At 42.1% G+C, this 12,204-nt stretch overlaps 1 protein-coding gene across 5 annotated transcripts in view; it reads left to right on the forward strand.

Moving 5' to 3' along the window:
- The window catches only part of LOC118405638 (alpha-1,6-mannosylglycoprotein 6-beta-N-acetylglucosaminyltransferase A-like), a 33,637-nt gene that overhangs the window by 2,610 nt on the left and 18,823 nt on the right, over positions 1–12,204 (forward strand). For 4 of the 5 annotated variants that reach the window (XR_004829921.1, XR_004829922.1, XR_004829923.1 and 1 more), the window contains exon 2: positions 6,224–6,817. The exons of the other annotated variant lie outside the window; for it this stretch is intronic. Coding sequence is in view for 1 of the 4 variants with exons in the window: in XM_035805207.1 (XP_035661100.1) it covers positions 6,565–6,817 (253 nt within the window). In the remaining 3 variants the exon portion in view is untranslated. The remainder of the gene's footprint in view (positions 1–6,223; positions 6,818–12,204) is intronic. 5 annotated transcript variants of the gene reach the window in all.

Here is a 12,204-nt window from a genome sequence, read left to right on the forward strand (position 1 = left end):
CTTGCAAATCCAATTTTAAGTAGTACATTACTTTAATTGTCTGTACCACAGAATGGACCAATCCTGTCGAACGCCATATCGAACAAATAGAACCCCCTATTCTATTTCGAACACCTCTGTCAAAAACTGCCACAGCGGGACAGAAATGGCTGTTTTTGACGGAGGTGTTCGAAACAGAACCATGTTCGAACAGGAGGCGGGGTTTGGGGATCGGTCCATTGTTTCAACTAGTGAGTGATTTTTTCAATGTACTTTTATGTTCACGGTTTTCACGGTGATGAATGTAACGTGAACTGATAAAAAATAATAAACAAGACTTTTTCACCCCCACCTGCCACCACAGTGAACATTTAGTTCCGAGAACAAGTTAAATTTTCTCAGACCCTGAAAGTTTGGTACCGAGAAGACAAAGTGAATTACAGTATCAATAACTTCATTTTCCCTTGTACAGCAAAATAAACTCCTTGTGTAAAGCAATGAATTCAACAGTGCGGTTTTTGCTGTACCATGTGGTAGCTTGAACACTGCAGCAAAGACAACAGTTAAGACTGGCAAGAGCCCTTCCTATGAATAATAATACCTTGTACATTTGTATAATCCATGCATGTAATTAAAAAAGCTGCAGTGCCTTACTCATTGAATAGCCCCAACCTGAGACTAATCAAACACTGTAATATAAACAAAAATGTGTTTGAGGAGAGCCACTCCTCGAGCACATTAAAGATCAAACCACACTTATCGAAAATCTAAGGAAAATACATTGGATTGTGTTACAGTAGCACTTCAAGTAGAGAAATACTAGTACAGTCTACCATGGCCTCACATGTACAGTCACACAGCTTATCCCTTAAACCGCCAGAGAGTTTCAGCCCTATAAAACGCTCTCAGTACCTCCAAAAAAGAAACCCCTGAACAAGGCCGAAGTCCCTAACTTCCGGGGTTCGTGCGCTACATGCACGCACAGCTGCTACTTCGGGGGAATATGCTATCCCGGATAAATCCGGGCGCGGCACACAGGGCATGTATATGTGTGCCGGATATATCCGGGCTTGGCAGTTTAAGGCTTAAACTAGTAGTATGTAGCTCCCTGTACTAGTAATCAACTAGAGCAGATCTAGTCCTACGGTGGTATGAGATAGTATCATAAAGCTGGCCACGGACTCGGCAAGGAGTTAAGATGGCTAAGGGGTGTGCGGCAGATCCTTAGTAATGGTTGGTAAATAAAAACTCCTTGGTCTTTCCTAGAGCTTTCTGTACTTAAGTGACAAGTATATATATATAAAAGGCAGTTTACCATCCAAACCAAACAGTCCACCTGTTAGTGTTACACGTTTCAAGTGGGTCTAACAAAATAAATGGATCAGACGTGGGTACTTTTTGTTTGTTTGTTTTAATATTGATATATTTATGTTCCCGTGACTACCTACCCCCTCACACTGGACCTCTGGGAAGAGCCGACAAGGCCATCCAGGTAAGATATTTTTATGTGATGCATGCCTAAGGATGGCTGTGACAGCACGTCTGACCCAGGTACACAATTTTCCTCTTGTCAGTGTCAAACTGTGCCACAGGGCATGCTTGCATTGGTTCACAGCACCACACCCTCTTTTGTGTTTTGTCCCCCAAAGACATACCAGAAGGCTAATAAGTGTGTCACAGAAATACTGTCGACATTCACCTATCCTGTTAGTGTTACAAAATGGCTGAGGTTTGTATGAAATTCTATGACTATACTCAAATTTTCTAACCAATCTTGAAAGTTATTTTCTAATTTTTTCAGACACATTAATGTTAAGAAAATGCTGTATACAATGTACTCTAGCTTGTACAATAGTACCTAAATACGAGCATAACCCTACAAAACTTAAAATCTACATGTAGGTGTACTCAGGTGCACCCACACTCAAACTTTCAGAGATCTTTGTGCACAGCTCCAGTTTGTGTGGGGATAACAGTGCATATACATGTACCCAAGGGACCGACAAAAAGTGGCCACTATGGGCAGGTGGCCCCTCTGTAGAGGTGGCCCCTAATACAGGTTTGACTGTATTCAAATGGTTTTGGAGCCTTAGTTCATGTTGTACTCCTACAAATGAAGTGTGTAGAATACTGTATAAATGCAGAAATGTTCGCGGTGGTTTCATGTTCGCGGTTTTCGCGGTGGCCACTCCACCGCAAACTTAGAACCACGTGCACCGCGAACATTTTTCCACGGCAGGAAGAGACTACAGTGCATGGTGCTACCACCACCGCAAAAATTCCCTTTTCCCGCTACCACGAAATTAAATGCATTTACAGTAGTGCAAAATATGTCAGATGCTGTCTGGATGCAGCTTCTCAATCCTTCACTCTTCATTGTGAATAACTATTTGTCTAATTCTACGTGTTCAGTTAGTAACCCTACACCTATCTCACAGTCAAAAGTATAAATATAGAAGAAGTTTATTTGCAAGTTCGTGCCCGGGGGCTAATTGCAAGTACATGGTAAAAACATAGTAGATATACAAGTGACAATGGATAGTTATGAACAATATTCTACAGTAATACTAGAGTTGGCTATTTCTAAACAGGTTGGGTTTGATTTTTTTTTGGAAGCAGAGGGAGACGAAAAGCCCCACCTGTTCTAAAATTTGTGGGTTCTGCAGCAATTTCAAGAGAAAAGTGGCTTTCTGTATAAATGCACAGCTCCAGTTTTGGGCACACAGAAACATTGTATCTTGAGACCTGTTTCTGGTGGATCCCCCGCCTACCCGTTTATCCATTATCACTGATATATCTAGGTGTCAGATGCTAATGACTTCCTAAAGCCTTAACACCAGTCAGTGCACTGCAGTAAATAATTTATTGCACTGTTGTGTCCTGACCTGCATATTTTGCCAAAGCCCGATAATCTATCATGTATACTATTGTGGACTCGGGCAAATGTTTGGAACTAACCGCGGCTGCAGTGTTCAAAATGACAATTTTTTGAGATAGGTGTACATAACAAATGTACCTGGCTGTGTAAATGGTTACTTGTAACTTAGTGTTTATATTATAACATCGATGACACCAAAGTGTGTCTGCATAGTTTGCCAAAGCCTGATAATCTATTATGTATTCTATTCTAGACTCAGGCAAAGTTTTGGCACCAACATGCATCAGTAGTGCTCGAAATTCATTTCTGGAGATACATGTATGTGCACTGGTGTACGTAATAATACCTGGCATTTTGACTAGGCTAGAGCCTTCCTTTGAATTGCAACAGAATTTACAGTTTTTCTACCTTGAGATCGCGACCAATTACTGCTTATCCTGTACATCCTGTGAAGCTGGTGTGTTACACCGAAGGGCGGTTATACTGGCTATATAGATACAGATACAGAAGCTGGTGTGTTATGCAGAAGGGTGGTTATACCGGCTATATAAATACAGATACAGAAGCTGGTGTGTTACGCCAAAGGGTGGTTATACCAGCTGTATAGATACAGATACAGAAGCTGGTGTGTTACGCCGAAGGGCGGTTATACTGGCTATATAGATACAGATACAGAAGCTGGTGTGTTATGCTGAAGGGGGTTATACCGGCTATATAGATACAGGTACAGAAGCTGGTGTGTTACGCCGAAGGGCGGTTATACCGGCTATATAGATACAGAATCTGGTGTGTTACACTGAAGGGCGATTATACCGGCTATATAGATACAGATACAGATACAGAAGCTGGTGTGTTACGCTGAAGGGCGGTTATACCGGCTATATAGATACAGATACAGATACAGAAGCTGGTGTGTTACGCTGAAGGGCGGTTATACCGGCTATATAGATACAGATACAGAAGCTGGTGTGTTACGCTGAAAGGCGGTTATACCGGCTATATAGATACAGATACAGATACAGAAGCTGGTGTGTTACGCTGAAGGGCGGTTATACCGGCTATATAGATACAGATACAGAAGCTGGTGTGTTACGCCGAAGGGTGGTTATACCGGCTATATAGATACAGATACAGAAGCTGGTGTGTTACGCCGAAGAGTGGTTATACCGGCTATATAGATACAGATACAGAAGCTGGTGTGTTACGCCGGAGGGCGGTTATACCAGCTATATAGATACAATACAGAAGCTGGTGTGTTACACCAAAGGGCGGTTATACTGGATACAGATACAGAAGCTGGTGTGTTACACCGAAGGACGGTTATAGTTATACCGGCTATATAGATACAGATCCAGAAGCTGGTGTGTTACGCCGAAGGGCGGTTATACCGGCTATATATAGATACAGATACAGAAGCTGGTGTGTTATGCTAAAGGGTGGTTATACCGGCTATATAGATACAGATACAGAAGCTGGTGTGTTACGCTGAAGGGTGGTTATACCGGCTATATATAGATACAGATACAGAAGCTGGTGTGTTACGCTGAAGGGCGGTTATACCGGCTATATAGATACAGATACAGAAGCTGGTGTGTTACGCTGAAGGCTGGTTATACCGGCTATGTAGATACAGATACAGAAGCTGGTGTGTTACGCCGAAGGGCGGTTATACTGGATACAGATACAGAAGCTGGTGTGTTACGCCGAAGGACGGTTATAGTTATACCGGCTATATAGATACAGATACAGAAGCTGGTGTGTTACGCCGAAGGGCGATTATACCGGCTATATAGATACAGATACAGAAGCTGGTGTGTTACGCCGAAGGCTGGTTATAGTTATACCGGCTATATAGATACAGATACAGAAGCTGGTGTGTTATGCCAAAGGGCGGTTATACCGGATACAGATACAGAAGCTGGTGTGTTACACCGAAGGACGGTTATAGTTATACCGGCTATATAGATACAGATACAGAAGCTGGTGTGTTACGCCGAAGGCTGGTTATACCGGCTATATAGTTACAGATACAGAAGCTGGTGTGTTACGCTGAAGGACGGTTATACCGGCTATGTAGATACAGATACAGATACAGAAGCTGGTGTGTTACGCTGAAGGGCGGTTATACCGGCTATATAGATACAGATACAGAAGCTGGTGTGTTACGCCGAAGGGCGGTTATACCGGCTACATAGATACAGATACAGAAGCTGGTGTGTTACGCCGAAGGGCGGTTATACCGGCTATATAGATACAGATACAGAAGCTGGTGTGTTACGCCGAAGGGTGGTTATACCGGCTATATAGATACAGATACAAAAGCTGGTGTGTTACGCCGAAAGGCAGTTATACCGGCTATATAGATACAGATACAGAAGCTGGTGTGTTACGCTGAAGGACGGTTATACCGGCTATATAGATACAGATACAGAAGCTGGTGTGTTACGCCGAAGGGTGGTTATACCGGCTATATAGATACAGATACAGAAGCTGGTGTGTTACGCCGAAGGGCGGTTATACCGGCTACATAGATACATAGACAGAAGCTGGTGTGTTACGCCGAAGGGCGGTTATACCAGCTATATAGATACAGATACAGAAGCTGGTGTGTTACGCTGAAGGGCGGTTATACCGGCTATATAGATACAGATACAGAAGCTGGTGTGTTACGCCGAAGGGTGGTTATACCGGCTATATAGATACAGATACAGAAGCTGGTGTGTTACGCTGAAGGATGGTTATACCGGCTATATAGATACAGATACAGAAGCTGGACCAGGTGTGTTACGCCAAAGGACGGTTATACCGGCTATACAGATACAGATACAGAAGCTGGTGTGTTACGCCAAAGGGCGGTTATACCGGCTATATACAGATACAGAAGCTGGTGTGTTACGCAGAAGGGGGGTTATACCGGCTATATAGATACAGATACAGAAGCTGGTGTGTTACGCCGAAGGGTGGTTATACCGGCTATATAGATACAGATACAGAAGCTGGTGTGTTACGCCGAAGGGTGGTTATACCGGCTATATAGATACAGATACAGAAGCTGGTGTGTTACGCTGAAGGATGGTTATACCGGCTATATAGATACAGATACAGAAGCTGGACCAGGTGTGTTACGCCAAAGGACGGTTATACCGGCTATACAGATACAGATACAGAAGCTGGTGTGTTACGCCAAAGGGCGGTTATACCGGATACAGATACAGAAGCTGGTGTGTTATGCCGAAGGGTGGTTATACCGGCTATATAGATACAGATAGTTATAGTTAACCACAGATAAGATAAGTACTGTACATCCTTGTCATGTCAACAGGTACCAGGATGTACATGTGTAATAACTTCCCTCTTTTGTTCCAGATCCGGCACAGCAGACACCCGACCATGGAAGGCACTTGATTTGCCCCTGGGGGGGAGCTGAGGTTGCACGCCGGTTGTGACAGCTGTTTAAGTTATAGTACGCAGAAACACTCTCTATTTTGTATATAGTAGAGTGTATTAATTCCTCAAGCTACCGACATCTTGCACACTGGAGTTGTCCCTCAGTAAAACGCATAGTTCAAGTTTTGAACTTTTATTCGCCCTGTCGGCCAAACTGGTTTCGCCATGTGCAGCGTCTTCAGTGGATAGAGGCAGACACTTTCCATTTTGCGGGGGACAAAAATTCAAACAAAGTCTCTGCTACATACGCTCCAGCCACGATGCAACGCCCCTGGCTGAAGCTGACGTCACGACGGATTGGCATGCTCCTAGTTCTGTTAGGGTTTGCGTGGGGCTGCACCCTGATACACCTCACCCTGACGAGGGACAGGACTGATGGGAGCGAAGCTCTGAGGAAACAAATCCTCTCCATGAGTAGGGACTACGTGAAGGAGATGGCGAAGAAAGCGGAAAGCTCGCCGGACGGGCTTTTGGAAGATCCAGACGAACCTGCAGCAGCTGGGTACAGATTTGGTAAGCCATTTTATTTTCCTTCACCAAGAAGCAGGCTTTTAGCCAATGTACGGCCTTTTAAAAAATAACTCGATTTGTACGCCCTTAGACTGGGGAGCACATCCTCTGACAAGCATGAAATTCTGATTGACCAGGGATGCTACAGGTCACATGTGGCCTGTCTGACAGTAAATTTGCTTCATTCCCACAAATTTGCACCTCAAAATGTGGGAAATGGAGATTTTTTTTCTGAGGGAGGATGTCCCCAGACCCCCTGCAATACTCGCCACGATGGTCTAAAAGGCCCTGAAAATCCTATCTTGTCAATCAATGTCAATCAACCATTTCACTAATGGCAACAATAGCTGATTGGTTCACACCTTTGAGGGCGGGAACTAGAAATGTTTTGGTCGCACCTAGACTAGCAGAATTTTTCCCGCGAACTTCCCCATTCAAATGCACGCCTGTCTCCGCCCCAATTGTTCCCCTGTTTGCATAGTAAACAATAACCAAGCTTTCAAACCGGTCATTCCCACGATGATGCGTCTTACTGACACAGCCCACTCAGTCCTTCTTTGCTACATTTTCGCCTATTCTGCCACCAATATTTATAAAATACCGAAACTAAGGTCATGCAAGGAAATATCAGTTTCCGACATTCCCCGGGGCCTTCACCGCGCGGTCGCAGGGGACGCGCGGAACCCGTCGCCATTTGTAAACAAAATCCGTTCTTGAACTTCTTCCCTACGTAAATTATATCTGCGCTACGCTAAACACACACGAAATTAACCGACAGAGTACGGATAGTTTGTCGATGAAGTCGACTTTCTATATATATTTTGTTTTCAAAACATATCCATGGAAGCAACACTTCCCTTGCTACATATTTGCGCCCTTGGTTGAGAAATGTACAAATTAAATTACCGGCTTGACTCTGGCCCTGTCCTGTTCTATTACTTTTTCAACAATCAACGCCTCGGAAATATCAACCTTCGCTTTCCGATTCAATAACGTATTCTTTCTAATAATTCATTACACCCATGTATTTCTATAATGAACTACAGTTCGTGATTCAATACGGGCGGTAACAGACTATGCATGCACAAGCCGCTGTTTGATGTGTCGGCTTGTGTTCGACATGCATGCTTTTTGCCAGTTCTGGCGTCCTTGATAGGAAAATTGAAATAAAAAAATCCACATCTCTGTAAATATAAATGCAACTTGTAATAAAGCACACAATGAAAATCAAAGCCTGGGGAAGAAAGGGGATTATTTGACGAGGGAGCTGGATTAGACCGGTCGGCCCTCCAGTTTGTTTACAAACCCACGCCATGTATGAATCAATGTGCTGAATGTATTCGGCTTTTAATACGTGGTAAACTTCTGGAGTCCTTTTGCTTGAAATGGTACATTACAGAAAAGATTTGAATTTTATTAAAACACACAGAAGTAAATCAATTTAGTTAAATGTGAAGGAGGGTGGGGGCGTGGGGTAAAGAGAGTGTTGTTGTTTGATAGCAGACCGGGTTCCTTTGTCTTGTATAAAACCGACGCCATTTTCCCGTTTGTCTCCTTGTTCAAGTTTGTCACATTACTTTACCGGCATGCATGTATTTCTAATCACAAGAGGTACAGCCCAGACGTATGTTATTCAAGCATCTTTCAACATTTCTAACTGTACAAATTCTCCCGGCCCGTGAAGCAAAGTTTTCGTGAAATTTTGTGAGAGTCTCCTAACGATCATAGGTAAGCCGGGAGATTGCATAATGCCCTACGACTGTACAAGCTGGACGGTGGTGCCCATATACAAAAAAACTTGAAAACTACAGCAGTTTCTGAATCTCGTTTCCGAGGATTGGATAAGAAATTTACTACAGAACTCGTTCAGTTAAAAATCGCGGGCAATTATCTGGCTTGAGGCGCTCAGCGAATACAATAGAAGTATTTCTCACTTATTTGCATCTTGTATATCTTGTCTGCTTTGATTGAGGCCGACACAGCTCATTATAAGTCCCAAACAAACCCTTACAGCCATGTGCACTGTTTGAAATAAGCACAAGCTTCATATTTTGGCCTATATCTTTTGATCTTCGTGGGATTTTTCGGCGAAAACAACATGGGCCTGGAGAGCGAAACTTCGCCGCCATTTTGATGACGTCGTCTGTTCGCTCCAATCAGGCTCACGGGAAATACGGAAGGAAAATGTGAGGAAATGTGGCCCAAAATTTGGAAAATAATCTTTAATGTCACAGACATCGGCGGAAAAGGATTGTAACTAAAAAATTATCGCTATGAACATTGACTACAACTTCAACAAATGTTTAGTGCGTAAATTAGAAAAATATCCCTTGAGGAAAATTTGCAAAGTTCAAAGTTCGGTCACCTATAGTAACCTTTCTCACGTTCGTCTGATTTGATCGGGTATTTTGAACGCAGAGTATAAGTGTCACTTTTGTACTTGTATGAATTTGAAAATTCAACATATCCTCTCTTTAAGTGATTTTTGCTGTTTCTTGACATGACCACCAAACATGCGTTATTTTGAGAAATATTTAGCAATATGTATCAGTGTGTAGACATGGACACAGGGCCGCGGTTGGCACCCCGCGGTGCCTTGGGCGGGGCAAATTACCCTGACAACGCGGACAAAAGCATAGCAACCGGACCACCGTGCGCACCTGCAGCGCTCGCCAAACGGCAAGAAATCTGGACACCCTATGATAAAATCTAAGCTAAAAGCCTGCCAAGAAGGTTCTAAAATCTTTATCATGGAAGCTCATCTGTGTTGGTAGTAATCATAGGAAGTACACTCCAACACAAACATCATTATGCATGCAACAGTTATGGCACCTGTGGACAGTAAATATAGTATAAGGTCTCATTGATGTATTACTCCGAGTGGGTACCCTTAAAGAGATCCGAGCCAAAAAATAAACGGCTGCACGGACGCATGTATTTAGCGGTGAGAAATTCCTTTTTAGCCAGCGGAACTGATCTCAAAAGTTAGATTGGTGAAATCTTGTTTGTAACTGAAGAAATTAGCAGGTAAATTTTTGCAGCCGCGCGCTAGGTCGGAGGTACACAGTCGTGGGTTCTGAGTGATACGGTTGTACACTAGCAGGGAAAAAGTGCCTTTTGTGGGGATTGACTAATCGTAGTTTTTAATTGCTATAAAAAAAAGTTGCTATGTATAGTTTACGTTGGCAATTTTTCCCCACGATATAGGGTAAATGTGCTCGACATACGAGGGGTGTTCAATAAGTTATGCCCCTGACTCACTTCCAGTTGTTTGATCTAGATGAAATTTTGCATTTGTAATGATTTATATCTCTATGAATTATGTTGCAAAAAACAGCTCTGAACTAATTGAGGTTTCTGATGTACTGGTGTTTGAATAGAGTCAGGTGTGAAATGGAACAGGTGTGAAATGGAGCCAGTTGAGTGTCACACAGTGATCCGGTTTTTGTATTTGAAAGGACGCAAACCAAAGAAGACTTTTGATGAAATGAAAGAAACTTATGGTGATGATGCCCCATCATATGACCTTGTAAAACGCTGGCATCGTGAATTTAAACATGGCCGTAAGTCTGTGGAAACAGCTCCCAAACCTGGTCGTCCCTCTTCTGCCATCGATGAGGCATCTGTTGGAGGACCAACCTGGGGTCTTCTATAAAAACGGTGTCCAGAGTTGCATCAAACGATGGAAGAAATGCATAACTTTGGGTGGTTCCTATATAGAGAACGACTAATAACTGTGCCAAGTTTCATTAATCTCCTGCTATGGGAAATGGGTCGGTGGCATTACTTATTGAACGCCCCTCGTAGAATGAAAAATCTGCTGAAATTTCAGGTAGCTTCATTATGAACGCGCCCATTTAAACCACGAATTATAACATAGAAGTCTATGGGAAGAAGAAACTCATCAATGAGACCATAATACAGTAGAATCCTGTTCATCACATGACCTATTTGTCAGTGAATTTTATGCAGCTATCAGGTTTAGTCCATTAAACCTTGTAGACCAAACGAGAGGCACTCGTTAACAACTCGTTAAGTTTACAATTTTGTTCCCATACCGGTTTCCCTTTGTGGTGCAGGCATCAGAAGATTTATCATTGAAGCTCATCTGTATTGGTAGTAATCATACGTGTAGCAGAATGCTAAACTTTCCTCCAGCACAAAATCCAATCATTATACAAAACGTGGGACAATTCATTAACCACTGCCTTCAAAGAAGATGTTAAACATTCATATTGTATCATTGATTAGATCAAAGTGTTATGTATCACACTATTTTCTACACATTACTAATTTTGGACTGTACTACAATCAATTGCGTATATATAGCCTTCAGGCATGATTTTGCAAATAAAACAATTTATGCAGGTTTAGGCCATTAACCCTACGTAGGAGACCAAACAAATAGCTGACAACTTGTTAATGTTCACAGTTTTGTTCCTATACCAGTGTTCCCTTTGTGGTACGGACGTCAGCCTGTACATAATCCCTTAACATAATTTTTACTAGGAACTACAAAATAATTATGTATATTTTTCCAAAACCATTCAGAGACAATTTCAAAACTTTTGGCTGTTTGATGTCTTTGCATAGACCCTTGTCCGCTTCTTTTGGTTGTTTTTGTGATTTTTATCATGCATTTCCAGGTCAGTATCTGCTATGTGCCGTGACATCTTTCTCTTTATAACTATGCCAATACCAGGTTTACGCCATAATGATTTATGATACTCCCTTTGTCTCCCAATACACTCGAGCTTGTCGATCAATACCAAGACTGTTGCAGATGTCATTGAAGGTCGCGGACATGAAACAGCTTTGTGCGAAGCCTGGAGGAAAATTTATTGATCTTTTAAAGTACACGTATGTGTCACCAATGACACTAAAATACAACTATATTGATTACTCTCAAGTATCTTTATACAATAAATTCTTTAGTTTGTACAAAATATACACCCTTCTGATAGTAGTGAACATCCAACATGAGGGTTACAGTCTATGTCGTAACTCTGCACACCTGTTAACATAAGTAAAGGCATTGTTTCAACAAATACGGTATACAGTAACTAACTGTAAATGCATTCATGTTTGCAGTTGTTTCTATTTTGCAAGAGGAGGAAAAAGATCTTTTTAAAGTTCACAATTCTGATATACAGTCAGTAGATTATCAGTACAATCTCAGTATTTTTTTCATTTTATTTATGTTATGAAGTATATTCTTAGACAAGTGTTATGATTTTGCTGGCATTGCAACAACTGCAAAAGTGAAAATGCAGTAATTTCACAAGACAGTCGACGTCTCAATTACTTTCCATTTATTGAATTTGATTGATTGATACTGATAGACACAAAAATTGCACACTTGTATTTTTCCCTGTTATTACTAGTACTTA

The sequence above is a fragment of the Branchiostoma floridae genome, chromosome 18, assembly GCF_000003815.2.
Source record: "Branchiostoma floridae strain S238N-H82 chromosome 18, Bfl_VNyyK, whole genome shotgun sequence".
Taxonomy (NCBI): Eukaryota; Metazoa; Chordata; class Leptocardii; order Amphioxiformes; family Branchiostomatidae; genus Branchiostoma; species Branchiostoma floridae.